The sequence below is a fragment of the Odontomachus brunneus genome, unplaced genomic scaffold (assembly GCF_010583005.1).
Source record: "Odontomachus brunneus isolate Ranch 3 - 2012 unplaced genomic scaffold, Obru_v1 Obru_scaffold_021, whole genome shotgun sequence".
Taxonomy (NCBI): Eukaryota; Metazoa; Arthropoda; class Insecta; order Hymenoptera; family Formicidae; genus Odontomachus; species Odontomachus brunneus.
Window position 1 is genome coordinate 316363 of NW_022639471.1, and position 18306 is coordinate 334668.

General features: G+C 38.6%; 2 protein-coding genes across 2 annotated transcripts in view; both read left to right on the top strand.

The window, feature by feature from the left end:
* The first annotated feature begins 57 nt into the window (after nucleotides 1-57).
* LOC116842065 (cell surface glycoprotein 1-like) lies at nucleotides 58-8204 on the top strand. Its single transcript, XM_032810726.1, has 2 exons — nucleotides 58-3152; nucleotides 8055-8204. Exon 1 carries the CDS (start codon nucleotides 463-465, stop codon nucleotides 2761-2763), a length of 2301 nt encoding a protein of 766 aa, XP_032666617.1. The 5' UTR covers nucleotides 58-462; the 3' UTR covers nucleotides 2764-3152; nucleotides 8055-8204.
* Nucleotides 8205-15714: 7510 nt separating this feature from the next.
* Nucleotides 15715-18306, top strand: part of LOC116842069 (odorant receptor 65a-like) — a 5563-nt gene continuing 2971 nt past the window's right edge. Inside the window, exons 1-3 of the mRNA XM_032810729.1 lie at nucleotides 15715-16935; nucleotides 17025-17119; nucleotides 17602-18306. The exon at nucleotides 17602-18306 is cut by the window's right edge and continues 77 nt beyond it. Coding sequence (XP_032666620.1) covers nucleotides 18144-18306 — 163 coding nt within the window. The 5' untranslated portion in view covers nucleotides 15715-16935; nucleotides 17025-17119; nucleotides 17602-18143. The remainder of the gene's footprint in view (nucleotides 16936-17024; nucleotides 17120-17601) is intronic.

Genomic DNA, 18306 nt, shown 5'->3' on the forward strand with positions numbered 1-18306 from the left:
CAACCCCCCCCCCCCCTCTCCCATATGTTAAACGGTCGATCTTTTAACGCCCCGCCGCGCTATTTCCAAGCTTTTCTATTTTTATCAATAGACTATACAGCTTGACGGACAACCGGACAGACGAACGAATGGGTGGGTAGAACGAAAGGTAGTAGGAGAAGCAGAGGCACCGTTAGGAGGGGAAGGTCTGGTAAATAAGTAACCTGCGATTGCAAGAGCCGCCTCAGTTCGTGTTACATTTAGTCCGAGTCGTTTGTCGTTAATCGTAATACATTCGAACGAGAGAGGTGTCCACTCACGATGACCGCCGTCGCATTTCGTTCCGTCCGGGCGAAATCGAAATGAACAGTGAGACGGGAGGTGGTCTCCTCCTTGCTGCAATAGTCGTCACGATTTATTGAAAGCGTCTCACTGTTTCCGCGATCCCTCCCCCTTCCCTTAGTATTCGTCGATCCGTGTGAGATGGATAGCGCGATTGTTTTGGCGTTGATCGCCCTATTGGCCGCCCACGTCGGCGACGTTGCGGCATCTTGTCGAGAAGTACAAAACGACGACATGGTAGAGTATCTCTGCGAGGGTGGCCACCCCGGCGACCTCGCCACCGTGCCCGAGAACGCGGAAAAGCTGCGGATCAGCAGGATGCCGTTGCGCAGAATAACCGCCGACACGTTCGCCAAGTTCGGCAGCAACCTCTGGGTGCTGAGTTGCTCGCACTGCGAGATCAGCGAGGTCGAGACGGACGCGTTTCGCCGGCTGGTCAATCTTCAGCAGCTGAGTCTGGACAACAATTATCTGACCGCTGTGAAGGCCTCCTGGTTCGAAGGTCTGGATTTTTTGACATATCTAGATGTTAACTATAACGACATACGCGAGATCGAGGACGGCGTCTACCAGAATCTACCCGCCCTCGTGGACTTCAGGATCTCCGGGAACCGGCTGCGGTGTCTGAATCTCGACGGGATGTCGCATCTGCGACAGTTGAAGCGCATGTTCCTCAGCGAGAACCCCGAATTCGCCTGTCCGCACGCCGTCAGCGAGTTCTTGGAGAACCAACACATCACTTTCGAGCAGGATCCCGAATGGAGGAGGCTCGCTCACGATGCGATCAAGGTTCACGTGCCACCTAGCCGCGTGGAAGAAGAGGAAGAGGAAGAGGAAGAGGAAGAAGAGGAGGAGGAGGAGGAGGAAGAGGTAATGGAGAAGGAGGCTAGGGACAAAATCAGCGTGTTCGCACATCGCGAGAGAATGTATCCGGACAGGCGACCTCCGCATCAACCGGAAGTGCCGGCCGTGCCTCCGCAAACGGGAGACAGGCCGTTCTATCCTGCCGAACATTATGGACGCCGTAGGAGACCGACGACTACTACCACCACTATGCGGCCGATGGTGGTGCAGTCACACGTACCGCGAGTGGAGCAGATACCTTCGTCCGGAGGTGCGAGGACTTCCTACCAGCCATCGCCGGAGTTGAGGCCGCCTCTGGAGGACGCCAGGATGACGGCGGGGGCTGACAGATCGCCGCAAACGGAAGACGCCTCGATGTACTCGCACCCAATGAAATATCCAACGCACCAGATGACGTTGTCTTATCCGTCGGACATAACGTCAGAGAAGTCGCGGGCATCGTCAATAGAGTCAAGACCATCTCCAGAGGACATCAGACTCATGACAGGCACTGATAGAACAACGTTGGCAGAGCATACCTTGACGTACCCGGGACGTATCCCGACGCATGAAACCACATCTACTTACCCGTCGCACGCGACACCGGAGGATTCGCGAATACCGTGGATGGGGTCCAGGCATCCTTCGGAGGATACTACCGAGTCAACAGCGAGACTCGACAAACCGATGCTGACGGGACACACCTTGACGAGCCCTCCGTACGAGTCGACTCGAGAAACCATATCCTATCCTTATCCGTATGTGACGTCGGAGAGATCGCGGGTACCAGCCCTGGAACCAGAAACATCCTCAGAAATGACGTGGTCTGAGGACGTTGAAGAGAGTACCGTGGAAGATACTGTGATGTTTCCGCTATATACCGCGATACCCGACGGCCGAGAGGGAACGCTTAATGGCTCCATGGAGATGACGCGACTGAGGATTCCGGTCGCGAGCAGCGATAACGGTGCATCCATCACTTCCCGGACTTGGTCGACCGACAACTCCATGGAGTATCATCCGGACGACTCGGCGCAGAACGCGGAACGTCATCAGAAGTGGCCGTCGTCGTGGCCGACGACGGACCCGTCGACGATGGGTCGCCAAGAAACGCCGTATCATGTGCCGCGCGAGCCGACCGGACGCGATTATACGCCTGATAACAAAGTAATCGTTGGTGATCGGGGGTTATCGCGCACCGACGACTTCATCGCCACGGATCTGTCGGTCAAGCGCGGCGAGGCAGAACGCTCGAGGACGGCCATGACGACGTTACACGACTTTGAAGACACCAACGAAGAGGGTGTGCATTACGTCAGACCGTTGCCGGCCTCGCATCCGGAGATAATGCATCCGATTTCGGCAGACGAGCACTACCAGGGACCGTACTACGATTCGCCGGTCACCCTGCATCCGGCGATATGGGAACACGAAGACGACGACGACGACGAGGAGCCGAGTGACGAGGAGATGAGCACAGACAAGCCGCTACCGGATTGCCCGAAGAAGAGTTCGGCGCCACGGGTCCGACCGGCCTCTGTACTGGTGATGTCCATCGTCGTCGTCATCTTCGGACACGTCATCGTCGCGGGCATCTAGTCCCGGTCTCAGGTCGTGGTTCCCTCGTTCGCACGTCCGGGTCGGCGATCTATGTGTTGCGCGGGGACCAGTGCGCTGAGTGTAATTGTAACAATTAGTAGACCGCGCGAGAGAGGAAGGAAGGATCGAGTTCGTTTCACCGATTCGACCACAACAACGACGACGACACGTTTTGTGCCGTATCGCGTCGTGCTGTGCATCCTTGGACCTGAGCGCGCATTTAATATTTAACGTCATGATTCTCCCTCCCGTAGCAACCTCCAGATACCTTCTTAACGACGCTTCGTAGGATTATTACGATTAATCACATGCAACTATTAAACGACAACGCTCGATGCGGAGTGGCGCTTCTTCTACTTGGGAACGGCGAGGCCAGCCGAGTCTAACGCGTAGGTATCGCGCTTTACACTAAAAAAAAAATAAACGATCTTGCAATCACAGGGAAAGTTTTCTAGATATGAGAAATTAGCTAAGACAGATGCATGAACAGCAAACACCGCGATATCGCGTATGTTTTGCTTATTTAATCAATACAGATAACAGAGGCAGAATTTCTATCTGAACTGTTCGTGAAATTTTGCAAAAAATGTCTTTCTGTGTGTCGCTCATCCAGATTAAGAAGTTAGTCACGCTTTTTACAAAAATGTCAGAAAGGATTAGCGACGAGAAACAATGAATGTTTGATCCTCACAACCACCTGAATTGCTTGCAGACATTGCTAGAATGCTGCTGCTGCTAATTTCATGTATACACAATCCAGGATAATAGTCTTAACATTTTACAAAACGAATTTCTTGATTATGCGCAATGTGAATGTACATATTTGTACATCATGACTTCTGATTATTTATGAAATAATCAACAGTTACGATGTACAAATGTATGTAGACATATCACGCGCAATCGAAAAATACGCTTGGAACTATAGTTATGAAATGTTAAGACTATAATATCGAATTGTATGTGCCATAACTTTCTAGCATAGATATAAAAACAACGATAGATTTTAACTGTGACATTTAAAATTCTATTTGGACCAGCGAAACACTTTTTTGAATGTAAAAGCGTATAAAAAAGAAATTTGTTTGTACAGAAAGACGGGGAGATTATTTAAAATTTTATCAGAATCCGAAGAATTTTTCTGAAATTTTCTCTTTAAACATCTTCTTGCCTTTATTTTTTAAGTTGAAATCGTATGAAAGTTGCTTCGATCATTTGAGCAGACATTCTAATCGGTATCTCATTACTATTTATCAGTATTGGATTACAAAAAGTTCGTTCAGAATTGTTTTGTTGTGTTGTAATGTTGAGGAATTTTTTGAAGTAGTAGAATCATCAAATGATGCGGAACATGATGGCAACAAGTTGCGCAACAAAATGCATTTAACTATGCGTCATTTCAACATGAAGTTGCGCCTTGAAACTAACTTTAACATTTCCAACTTGGACCAAGTAAACGATCCAAGCAACTTTGTCTAGGTTTGCTTAGATCTTGTTTAAATTTCGTTTGGCTTCTGTCCAAATGTTTGAGGAGAAATTTTCTAATTTCACCGCAAGTCTCGCGCAAGAGGAGAAATGTGCGCATTCTAATTTTATTGAAGGATTGATTAATATCTACGCATACTCGTTAGTTATAAGCCGGTGCCGCGAGTATATTGCCGACGAAGTCGGGGCAAGTCGCTCTGAAGTTTGTTGGTCGCTAAATTTAGAAGATCTTTGATGTAATATTTCGATCGAACGTGCGATTTCGTTACTCGGAATTGGTCTGAGACGCCGCGGCAATGCGCCTTACACTATACAATATCGTGATGTGATCGCCTGCGAGCGAGAATGCTGACAGAGTGGCGTCATATCGAACTGGAATTTTAATCGCAATCAACTAACCGACTGGAGTGTCGCCGGGTGGTAATGAAATAATTACCAGTGTCATCGTTCAATCGCGCGCGCGCGCTGACGCGTTACATAACGACCTTGCGCGATTCGACTCGGCACCGCTCCGCGCAAACGCGTTAAATATATACTCAAAGGCGTCACTGTTTCGAAGTCAAGTTCGCGCGACAGCTTCCTACTTCATTCTTCGTGTAACAGGTGCATCTACACCGCATTTCCGACTGCTTGCGCCAGATTGAGAGAATAAAGAGCTAGCGATGGGTACTCAAAGCGCCACCTTGAGAGCTTTCGAACGATTCGATGATATAGAGATTCCTGTCGCTCCCAATTTCGTTCGAAACTGAAAACTCCCGAAAATCTGGATTTTTGCGTAATGCGAGGTGAATTGTGTGCCGCGAGTCATACATAGATTCGAGGATTAGGTCAGATGTATGTCAGTGTAAACTTATATTTAATGAAGGGCTTTCAAATCATCACCTTGAGGACTTTCAAGTGATAAAATCATACAAAGACTGAATCAGATCTCCGGATTTGAAATCGAAAATTCTGGAAAACTCTGAAGAGTATCTCGAAGATTTTCTCACCCCAAAAATGTAATCTTATTTTTAACGAAAACTTCCTTTTATCCTATGATCTTAAAAACCATTTTTTTAAAACTAAAAGGAAAATATAATATGCATACTAAAAGGAAAATATAATAAGCATAAAAGGAAAATATAATAAAATAGCACAATGTTCTTAAAGTTGGAGGAATTCAAGTTCCGTCTTTCATTTTGCAGTATAGTCTGTAGTACATTTTACAGTGCAGTGCAAGACTTTTAAGACATTCCAGACTCTCTCGGGCATTTCCTGGCTTCGAATAATATCCGAAAAGATCCGAACCTCCGTTGCGTATCCGAAGTAATTCCGACGTGTCTCGAGCCCATCGCTAACTGTATTGCGCGACAACAGAGTTGATCTTGCACTTTCAAGAATCGTCTCTAGTTCCTGATGTTTCTGCGATGTAGCCTTCGTCGCGTATCTGATGAGACTCGATGTATCTCTCGGGCAGATCTCTAATAAAGGCACTCCCGCTTGGTGACGATCACCACGTAGCTCGACCTTGTCGAGCGATCGAAAGCTCGTTCATCCATTATTGCACACGAAAGGAGCTGGCGTTGATCTTCATCTCGCACGAGACGCGCACGTGCCGCTCTTCACGACATGACCGCGCCGCAAACGAGCTCAACCTCGCGGAGTCAATTCTTCATTAACGGGATTCCATGGCAATGACACGTACCCCGCGGTTAAACACGCGGTTTCACGCCATTCGTGTCGCGGCACGACATATCAAGCATTCCGATCAATATAGACACCAACCGGGTGTTACAAGGTCGCGGAAAATGCTTCCGTCTTCGATTCAGATGTATGTATACGGTGTCTTCCCTGACACTTGGCGTGACCTCCTATGCAACATGTCGATACCGGGAATTCTTTACACGGAACAATGCTCTTCTCATTTGCATTCGCTTGAGAATGCTCTTGATGTAATCTCGAAAGTTAGCGTAAGCTGAGAGTTGGAGAACGCGAGAGATACCGAACTTGTGGAAAAAGGCAAGGAAACGATTGTCGAAAAAGGAAAAAAATACACAAAAGTCCTGTCTGCGTACTATTGGCGTTATTATTTCTTGCTGACGTTTAAGCGAAATACTTGCAACTTCCGTGCCGACGTCCCAACTTCGAGGCGAACGTAACGCGTCCCTTTCGTTTATAACCGCTGACGAATCCGTCTCGTCCCGCACTCGAGAGTTTCGCGAACGCGTTGTGCAATGCGCCGGCATTAGGAGGCAGCCAGTTAGACGTACTTGCCAGAAATTATAAATAACGGAATTTCTTCAGCTGCGGATTATGGAGTAGGTCACGCGAGATATGAAGCGTCATCGACGCTTATGTACCTGATGTAGCATTGCCGAAAAAGAGAGACCTTGTAGCAATTATGAACAAGCAACCGCATCTCGGGAGATATCTAAAAACTCGCAAATAGAATAAGACGTGGGTCTCTGTTGTGCACGTAAAAGTCTGCTTAACTGTTGACATAAGCGTTAGGAAGCACGATATAATTTCTAACACTTTCATTTGCTCGGATGCATCAGCTCGACCCATTTTCATCTTCAAGTCGCAACAATTTTTTAAGTACCGTTTCAAACAGTTTCAATCGCTAAAATATGCACTTGCTCATCATTGTTTCTCATTCGTGTTATGTTTGTCAGAGTTTTTCGAATTATAATAAGGTGAAAAATATCAAAGAGAAACATTTTCTCGATTTTAAGATGACATATAATAGTTTTTTTAAAAATGTTTAGAAATTGTATGTAATGTAATTTATAATGAAGTCTTATACAGGCAAACGTTTTAGAAGAAATTTAAGTTTGGGATCGCACGAAACACGATTCAGTGTTAATTTCGTGACTCTGACGTCTACATTTGAAGATCGAAATTATTTTCCGCAATTTTAGCCACTCAATAATGAATCGTATTTCTTGAAATCTTAACATTATACATGCAATATTCTTATGATTATTTTTTTAACGTCAACACAGTATACATTTAGGTATACTGTGTATAAATATACAGTATATATTTACGTGTTTACATATAATATATTAATAATGATATTATTTCCATTAGAAGCGGACGTTTTGATTGATTCCTCTTGTGGAGGATCGTCTCTACTCGAATTGTTTTCCGTTTACTCCACGAGTTTGCCGACTTGTGAGAGCGCGAGTGGAGGATTTGTGAATATATTCTCTAACTAGCTGCCAGCGTAAATCAGAGTCTCGTCGCTCTAAGCCGGCGATCGTTGTACCACAAGTTGGCATCGTGCCTCCGTTTATCCATCTAAGCCGCGCTCGTAAGCAATGCATATCCGGTTGCTCACCCGATTGAATCGATGACCCTCCTCTTTTAAAATTAACTTGCTCCAACACACTCTTGAGGAAAAGGGAGAAGAAGAGTGAGAAAGAGAGAGAGAGAGAGAAAGAAAAGCTCGCTCTCCGTTCATCGTTCGACTGTACGTATGCGAGTCGCGTGCGCGTGATAACCGTCGATAAATTCGAGAATCGACGCGTGGCGCGTGTTTCGGAAATAGGATAATGACGCAGATCGCGTTTTCGCTCTAGTTAAGAGACGGGTTGCAATCAATCTCGCCAACAGGAACGCACTTGTGCGTCGTGAACGGCCATTATCAGGCCGTAAGATCGACTTCCCCTCCGTGCTGCGGCGAGTCTGGATCGAATTATATCGGAATTATACGGACTAAACCGCCTCGGCTGAGTCGCACTGCGAGTCCGACGCGAGTTGGATAGTAAACAGCTATCGGCCTTTTGATGCTAATTGCTCTCGATCGACTTCTCTGATTGCAGTGGGCCAGAGAAGCGGCGGAAGCCGAGCGTCTGGAGAAGATGCTGAAGATCGAGAACGAGGAGAACGCAGCTGCGAATGATCTCGCGTTGGTGATCCAGAATCGTAACAGAGCTCGCGCCAGTCAGTCGGACAGTTTCTTCGACTCTTTGATCGACAAGTACGCTAAGAAGGCTGAGAAGCCGACGCCGAAGAAGAAGGCCGCTTCCACAAAGACCACGAAAAACACCAAGAAGAAGGCGTAGAAGCGAACAAAGTAGCTCCCGCACATCCCCTGCCCCTCTCCCTCCTGCTACCGTGTCTTCGAATGTTTCATCTGTCGTGACTTGTAAACCGCAACGACGGACAGCGTGGACTCGTTAATCCAATTTCTAACGATGGACGGTTGTGTTTAGTTTTTGTAAGTTCACTCGAGCGCGCGACGATCATGTCAAGTATCATCATGCCAAACACACGTAAACACTGATACACATGCACGCTAACACACATACCTAAACGGACTAATTTACATGTCTCGATGTCAGTGCGTCAATTAACCGCGCGAGACGCGTATTATGCTATTGTGTGGATTCGTTTTACCAATAAATACGAATGCACGTGATGAATGATAGACGATATACGAAATTGTACTTGTACACAGTTTATATAAAACCGGATATTGTACTCAGATAGTCATGATACAATAATGTTCTTGATATGAAAATTACCCCTGTGTATCCAGTGTGCTCCTCGACTTGTAGAACGCGTGCGACGGAGTTAGTCAGGCTTTCCTTTGACACTTTTCGATGAGAGACGCGTCTAAGATGTAAGGACCGATTGCAGTCATGCTTCTTGCTAAGATCGGTCGTCGTCTCTGTGTCAGAGGGAGCACGTGTGTCGTGTAATTGTGATTGTTGACCCCGACTCACTAGTAGATTGCACCAGAGCATAGAAAATTCTGCCAATTGCAAAGTAATCTCGATATGATTATGTTTGACTAACGGAAATCTATAATACCTAATTCACGTCGAGCGATCGCTGGCCTTTTCTCCACTTCGAGTGCTTTTCAAGCAATCGACGTTTGATCGATGTTTAAGTACTGACGAAGACATAAAAGACATCGTGCAAAACTGAAAAACTGAAAAGTTTGGCAGTTGCTATTTTTTTCTTTTCTTCTGTTCTTTGAATTTCTTTGAATTTTGTACTATATGAAATATTTTTCTGACGAAGGTATCTCCAAAGATAATTTCGCGATATGTCGAGAGTGCCTTGGTTTATAAATATTAATAAATAAATATTTAGAAAATATTAGATAAATATTTAGAAAAGTAATTTACGTAAGATGTGTACGTAGATATGTTGCAATACACATGTTAAAAAAAGAAACCACTAAGAATTTCCGATCACAACTGGAATCGCACTTTTCAACGCGCCTCGTCATTTCGCGCCTCTAACACATTCGTTATATCAACGTCGCACGTATGTGACGTGCTCGATTCTTGCGACAGGCTGACTTGCATGGGCATGTGTGTTAAATAATAATCGATCTTTTCATCATGTATAATAAGAAAAAGACACGTGTTATATCTCGTGAGATCATTTCAGATATAGCGCGATGCGCATAGAGAGAAATCTCGAAAATTTAGCGCAGTAGCGAATGTCAGGTACTTTTTCCAGGTTGCTCGAGCAAAAGTGGCGAAGGTGAATCGAGGTAAGACACTTCGACGTTAAAACGTTAGACCTATTGACGTAAATTAAATGTGAAAACTGCCACGAGTACTATGAATATTTAATGAAATCATTAACCTTCGTATACACCGTCTCTGGGTGATACTTCACCCACGACCTTTGAAATGCTAAGGCTGTACTATCGATGAACGTAAGCATACGATAATGAAGCCGCGTTTTTCTTGAACGAACCTTCATATAAGCTTTTGATAATAATCCATTCGATATACAGATATAATATAGATTGATAAAATATATTAAAAGGATTTTATGATTTCTATTCTTTGAGACATTATTTTAAAATGTCCTAAAGACATCTTGTTTAAGATTGCTTTAAGATCTTTTTATGTGTATTAAATTACAGATTTTTTAAATTATTTTGGACATTAAATTGGACATTAAATAATTGGACATTAAATATTGGACATTAAATTAATATTAAATTATTTTATTTAATATCGTTTATTTGCAGCAGTCGGTCGAGAATTATGATTAGATTGTGGATTTGCTCATCTGCTCCATTTGCTCACAGTTAGGATCAAGGGTCGATGACAGCTAGAGGATAATGATGACATCTAGCATCGTGTGCTTTAAACTTCAAGTTTATATCGGATATCCCCACCACGCTAACTGTCATCGATCCCTAATTCTAATCCTGAATAAATAGAGCAAACGGATGAGCAAGTCCATAGTCTAAAGATTTTTATTCGACATAATAATTTAATTGGAACTTAACAAAAATCATAAAAATTTATGATTTAATAAATTCTGTAAGATTTTTTTCTATACTGGAATATTTCCTTTACACGATGCTCACAAAAGTTCGTGTGCTGAACTCTCTTTTATCGCTAAAAGCGCTTCTAAAAGTGGCTTATAAGCCTCCTGATTGACTATAAATCACTTTTAAAGACGCTTTTAGCGATAAAAAAGTGTTCAGAAAACGGGCTAAAGTTTAAGAGGGAGTATTTGCTATAACAAAGCATGCATAAATGTTATAATCGGTAATGTAAACAGTTATAAAATATCTTAAGAATGATTTACAATAGATGCATTTATATAAGACGATTTTTATAAAATCTATAAGATGTTTTTTAGTAACGTCTTTAAGATGTTTTTTAGACACGCATGTTATGTGGGTAGACATTCGTGTTTATAAATTTGACTGATGTAGTCATTAGTAAAGTAAATTCCAGTCATTTTAAACTCTGTTCCTGTCAATTTGAGCGACAGCTGTCAGAGCTGTCACTATCGGAAGAAACAAATCGAGAAGTTGAGAAATTTTTTGAGACAATAAACTTCAATTAGATAATTGTCAAGTTGTTTATTTAATATCGTCTCGTTTTAACGATTCGATTATAATGTTTTATTTGAGATTTATTTCAATAATGTATTAATTTTGGTCTTGGTTTCATCTATGCTAGAGCATTAATGTTTATAATTAAAGATAACTTCATAAGGTAATTAAATTATATACGCATTACCACCAAACAAACATAACTAAAGTGATGCAGTTATGCTGTTCACAACTAAATATTTCTGATTATGTGCGCAATATCTCTTTTCCTCCGTGTATATATTTTCCTCCGTAATCTTAAAAAAAAACCATAATAATAAGTGACTGTACTTTTAGATTTAATGAGATTTATTCCAGAATTGGTGAGAGATAATGTGTAATTACAAATCTATCTTGATCAAGATTATTTAATGGTTGTGTCATAGAAAAAGGTTTAAAATAACTTAATATATAAACGTATATTTTTTCGTTTATTTTCTCTTAATTTTTCGCGATTTTTTCTAGAATGTATATGACATATGTAAAAAAGTTTGTTTTCATTGTAATATTCTAAATTTTCTAGTTAGTTTGCAGGTACTGCAAACAAGACAAGCTGATGGCTTGTTGGCACTACCATGCCACGGTACATGCCATAATACTTATATGCATCATATTTCTATACATATTCATACGCAACAATGACGTGCAAGAAACTTTAGATCATAATTATAATCAGGTATTCCTTACCGTATAAGAAAATGCCCAGTAAGCACCAAGTAACAGTTATATAACTGTTAGTTATAATTTCTCATTCAACAATATAACTGTTATATAACACACGCGTTATATAATATGCTAGTAATGATATTACGGACCTACTATGACGAGCAAACGTTCGTTATATAAAGCTTCTATAATTGTAACTTGCAAAAAAAATATATATATATATATATATATATATATATATATATATATATATATATATATATATATATATATATATATATATAGAACGATTTTTACCCATTCACTCCATCGTCGTCCAGTTGTCATTTTTTCTATAGATATACAGTGGTATACAACTTCTATGTATATATATAACAAATAATATTATTTCTATCGCAAAGAGATATAAAAAACATTTTTTTGTTGTTTCGACGAATCCTTAGAAGGTATGTTTCGATGGTTTGTTCGAGGAATCCTTAAAAGGTAGCTGCAAAATTAATGTAACAAAATTATGAGGGAAGATATACCAAAAAAATGGTTACCTATCAGGTCGATCTTAAAGATATTTATTAATAGAATAAAAGGAAAAATTTCGAAATATTTTATGTGTTCAATCGCGATGCCAAGGACCATTTCATGGACTCATCCTTTTATTTCAGCATACTTCGTCGCAATTTTGAGCATGTTTTATTCTTTCTGATGTCATCAATCGAGTATTCCGTGGCAAGATAATACTGCAGAAATATAAATTCTAAAGAAATACGGAAAGATGATAGAAAAGAGACATTTTCGGTAAAAATACTGTGGCACACATTTAACTGACGATTAATCTAATAACTGATGCGCCCAACTTACGATAGAATTGTTGAAAAGAGGAAACAACAAATGAAATATTTAAGCACGGATGGAAAGAGGAGATGAACATACTCTCACCGATACTCTCGCGTTGAAATGCGTCTCGATACTCTGAGAGAAATGATTTGCTTTGTGACGGAGTATTTAAACACCAATCGGATACTTCTGCTCGCGATTGGAATATAGCCTTATTAACAATCGCAACTCGTTCAACTTCAAGTAATGGTAACTTATGTTATGGTGTTTTGTTAAGTATCATAGCAGTACAGGTATAACAATATTTTTAACTACAATAATTCTATAAAATGTTACTTTTGTTACTACTTTTGCAGCCATCGTTTATCTTTATCTGTGTATAAACGTAATTATTTAATGTTTTAATGAGAATATTCTTAATATTCATCTTTTGAGGATATTCTCTTTTAAAGCGTACTACTTTTAGAGAGATATAATTATAAATCTACTGCTCTCTTATAATATTATTATATGTTGGAAAATGACGAATAATTGGTATAAAAACACTCGCAATTTTACCAATCGACAGGAAATTTTACAGAATAATATAAATACTATAATGCTATAATTTTAATATATTTGTTATTGACAGCTAGAAACGTTTGTGATTACAGAATGCACTTCGGACTTCGTCATTAGAGTTCTATCTGAAATATCATATTTCTCTTTATACGTAATCGAGTACAACTCATTTTGGGTTAACAAGCGAATTGTAAGTTCAATCAAGTTAATAGCTTAATTAAACGCCTTTTTGCTATATCCTTATAAATACGTCTAATAACACATCAGCAGTATATGCATTTTTATGTAAATATTTATTTATTTATGTCGTTCTTTTTTTCAAATTTAACGGAAAAAACGCTATAAAGTATTATTGACATAACAGGCGCAAAATTTATTGGATTAAATTCAGCATATTTATCACAAATTGAAAGATGAGAATAAGATTGCTATTATAAAAAGTTACGGATACAAAATAAAACATTACACGGCTAAGTTAACGTGTAAGACATCTGTTACCTTTTTTACAAGTTGCAAAACAGTCTAATCACAACAATCGTTACAACTAGTAAATAATCAATTTAATCTCCTCTTTCTCTCTCTCTCTCTCTCTCTCTCTCTCTCTCTCTCTCTCTCGTTGCTTTTTGCACATATATAATTTAGTATTATATATATATATTTTTTCTTTTATTAGAAAATATTACAAAAATGTAATTCAAAATATAATGTTAGAAAATACTTTTTCCTCTAAAAGCATCCAACATGATAATGAAGAAAAGAGGGAAAATGAATATAAAACGTTTATTAGCTCTACATTTCGTGCAATTAAGAGTAACTACATGAGTGTCTCTTTAATTATCCGTAGCGTTAGGTCTATTCAGCTTAATTATTGTTCTTGTCCAACCATGGGTGCCGCTCTTCCTAAATACATTGTTATTCATAAATGGTTCTTAAACACATCCGTCGGTATACATTGTATACCGGTATACTGTCAGTATACTGAATACTTTGTCGATCAAGAGAAGTATTTTTATTTAATATTATTGCACATGAATGTAGTATTTTGCATAGGGACAATTACGCTACTGGCTACTGCAACAATACTTATAGCATATACTCAATGTATTAGCGCAATGTTTAAAGTCGCCAAGTAAGGATAGAAAAAAAACAATATTAATAGTTATCTAGACTAAATATCATAAATATCTTTGATAAATTTATATAGATTGAATTAATAAACTATAATTAATTGCAGTTATTGTATTGAGTATACAATGGACATTAATATTGCACGAACAGTGGATTTAAGAAATGAAATTATAATTTATAATGGAATAATTTATGATATTTATCGTAAAGCTATTTATTCTTTAATATATGTAATAGATGTGCATTTTTTCGTGTGTGCGTGCGTGCGTGCGTGTATGCGTACAGTACATGTACACTACCGTCCAGAAGTTTAGAAGCAGTCATATTTTTGTGTAAAATAACAGATCGTTTGTAAATATTATGAAAGCAACCGCTTATAATGAATGTTTGTTGACATTGACGACTACTTTAGGACACCAAGTTTCTGTGCCTATAATTACATTATATTAAATTAAAAAAATCAGTTAAATCAACCGACTGATAATGCGCACTGAGCTCACAAATTGTAACTTGCGTCTATAAATGCTTGAATGCAACTATTAAGATTTTATTTAATTAGAATACAATGGTTAGATATCGGAATTGAGGGTACACATCGTATTTCTATGATTCGAACGTGATCAAAACAAAGTAAGTGTTCAACCGCAAGTAGATAATAGCAAGAATTTATTGTACATACCAGGTGTAGAAGTATGAAACCGGAATTCCCCTATAAATGGTGCCAGCGTTCAGTTTAGTGACCGTAAGACCGCTACTGCCGCGCTATTATATTCTCCTAACAGCTGACGAATATTGTCAACAAACATAACCCCAACTTTCATTCTCTAGTATATTTTTGTATAACCTTAAACATGTCACGTTTCGAGCCTACTAACTATGATTTGCGGACAGCATTGATTTTCTGTTATCATTTAAAGAAAACTGCTGCAGAATCACATCGAATGCTTGTCGAAGCTTACGGTGAATATGCTCTTGGTAAATCTCAGTGTTTCGAGTGGTTTAAAAAATTCAAAAGTGGTGATTTTGACGTGAGGAACGAAGAACTATGAACTATGAACTATGAACTATGAACTGCTGAAACCTGGTCAAACCGTCAATACTAATCGCTACCAACAACAAATGATCGATTTAAATCGAACATTGACTAAAAAACGACCAGAATATGCAAAAAGGCAACACAATGTCATTTTGCTCCATGATAATGCCCCATCACATACAGCAAAACGGGTCAAGGAAACGATCGAGTCGTTCAGTTGGGAATTACTACCGCATGCGGCTTATTCTCCAGACTTGGCTCCGTCCGATTATCACCTGTTCGCATCGCTAGGACACGCTCTCGCTAACCAACGCTTCGATTCGTATGAAAATGTGGAAAAATGGCTAGATAACTGGTTCGCTTCAAAAGATGAAAAGTTTTTTTGGCACGGCATTCATAAACTGCCAGAGAGGTGGGAAAAATGTGTTCAAAACAGTGGAAATTATTTTGAATAAAGTATTATTTATCACTTTCGAACAACAGACGTCTTATTTGTATAAAAAAATTCCGGTTTCATACTTCTACACCTGGTAGATACAAAGAGTTGGTGTTTTGACCTAAAGTCGTTAATGTCAACAAACATTCATTATAAGCGGTTGCTTTCATAATATTTACAAATGATCTTTTATTTCACACAAAAATATGATTGCTTTCAAATTTCTGGACGGTATGTACATAGTAAATATACAATAATGTTTACTTATTTCTTAAGGCTATGGAAATCCTTTTCCACTTTTGACTGATCGTTTTGTTGTATGTTGTGCGCTATAATTTGCTTAAGTCTGAATCTAAGTAAGTCTTTCAAGTAAGTTTTGTTATGTACTTAAACATATTATTTGGATACCTCGTGCTCTCTTATAATAAGCAAATCCAAGAAATTTATAAAGAAAAAAAATATTTAAGTAATTATTAGAAAGCCACAAAAATAATAGATGATCAAACTTCTAGAATTAATGAGATTGAAACCTAGAATTGCTGTTATAATTTCTAATTTTTTTTTTTACTACACTAATTTAGATTAACAAATTTTCACGCAATGGAAAATGATCTAGAATCATTTAATTTATGCGCAGGTATTGTTTTGTTTATTATTCCTCTTTAATTATCCGCGATTTTGAAATGGATATAAAATGAAACAGTGATGTATGTAAAATAATTCATCTCTATTGTGGTGTTTCAGATTTTTCAGTTTATATATAGTTTGGATATAGTGTAGGTAAGCTGATTGTACGTGTCATAATTATATATGTTATATTTCTATATATTTTTATATTCAACTATTTCGTGCAAGAAATTTTAAATCACGATAGTCAAGTATTCGTAACTGTGTAAGAAAAAAATTAGATTACGAATCTACCATAATGTATGAGTGTTCGTTTTGCGAAGCTCTTGCAGTTAATTGCAACTTGCAAAGCGAATCTATGCGAATTAAATGCTGATTGTATACCTATTTACAATTTTTAATAATTTACTGTCCCCTTTTATAGATATAATACACGGTGGTATATAGCTCCTTTGCATATACAAAAAAATGATATCGTTCCTGTTGCAAAGAGGCACAACAGATTTAAATCTGAGAGTTGATGGATTGTTCACGGCATTTTTAGAAAGTACCGCCATAGTAAGTATAATATATCACATGTTAATGCACGAAAATCTCAACATAACGTATTGAAATAAACAATATGAAAACTCAAATCTTTCCTACAGATATTAAGTGCTTCCATGTCTTATTTCACCGTCCTGTGATCTACGCGACATTGATACAAAAGGTTATCATTTCGTGATACGTGGGTAAATATGTGGTAAGTCTAAACAGTGACGAAATTTTTTATCTTTCTCGTGCACTCTTGGAATAGAGTTATGAGATATGAAATATATATCTTATTTTATGATATAACGTATTTATATATAATTTATAATTTTAACGCACACAGAATATGTTATTATAAAATTCATACCAGTGATAACATAAATCTAAAAGATTATATATATATAAAAAGTAAGCAGTAAAATTTTGTCATTTTCTGAATGCAAAATATACTTCCAATTTTATTTTTAACGTTTTCTCATTACAGTCTTTTACATGATGTTATTTATTGTAATATAATTCGTTTTTGATAAATATAGAAATTATTAATAAAAAAATCTATTGTACTCATTGAAATATACATCTTTTCTTCAATTATGTATGTTCTGGGTTACATGCACAAAAATAATATAATAATATAAAAATAATATAATAATAATATATAGTAAAATATAATTTTTTGTTCTTGGTTACTAGCAGATACTTGGTTCTTGGTTACTTGTAATAAAATTGCAAAAACATGGTTGCAGAATGAATACATGAAATATTATAAAAAAGAGATATTTTCGGTAAAAACGCTATATATGGTACACTTAATCGACGATTAATCGATGCAGTGTTACATATGACTACCGACTAAACATTTTATAAGAAGTTTGGTAAACTAGTGTTTCCACTACAATAAAACTTACAAAAATGTGAAGTCATAGAGTGACGAGTATACCCTCACGATCTATGGTCAAAAGAATATACCATGCGATATTTTTTATGGGAAAAAAGCACATGCGTAGAAATTACGTCGAATCGATCGCTTAATCACCCGCCTCTACCCTAGCAAACGCGTGAAGACACATATGTCCCGATCTCACGACAACAATTTACGGCATTGCATCCCATTTGTATTAAATTGTGCTATTTACAACAGAATTTTTGTTGGAAAGAGGGAGCAATATAAAATATTTAATAGATTATATGCGAAGAAGGGATGAACATACCCCCGCCGATATTCTTGCGTTCAAATGCGTCTCGATACTCGAAGAGAAATGACTTACTTTGTGACCAAGTATTTAAATATCAATCGGATACTTCTACTCGCAATTGGAATGTGGCCTTATCAACAATCGCAACTCGTTCAACTTCAGATAACTTTATATTACGGTATTTTGATAAGCATCATAATAG

Bases quoted from the DNA above. Each gene is read 5' to 3' on its own strand.
- LOC116842065 (XM_032810726.1), top strand. From the start codon at position 463: ATGGATAGCGCGATTGTTTTGGCGTTGATCGCCCTATTGGCCGCCCAC.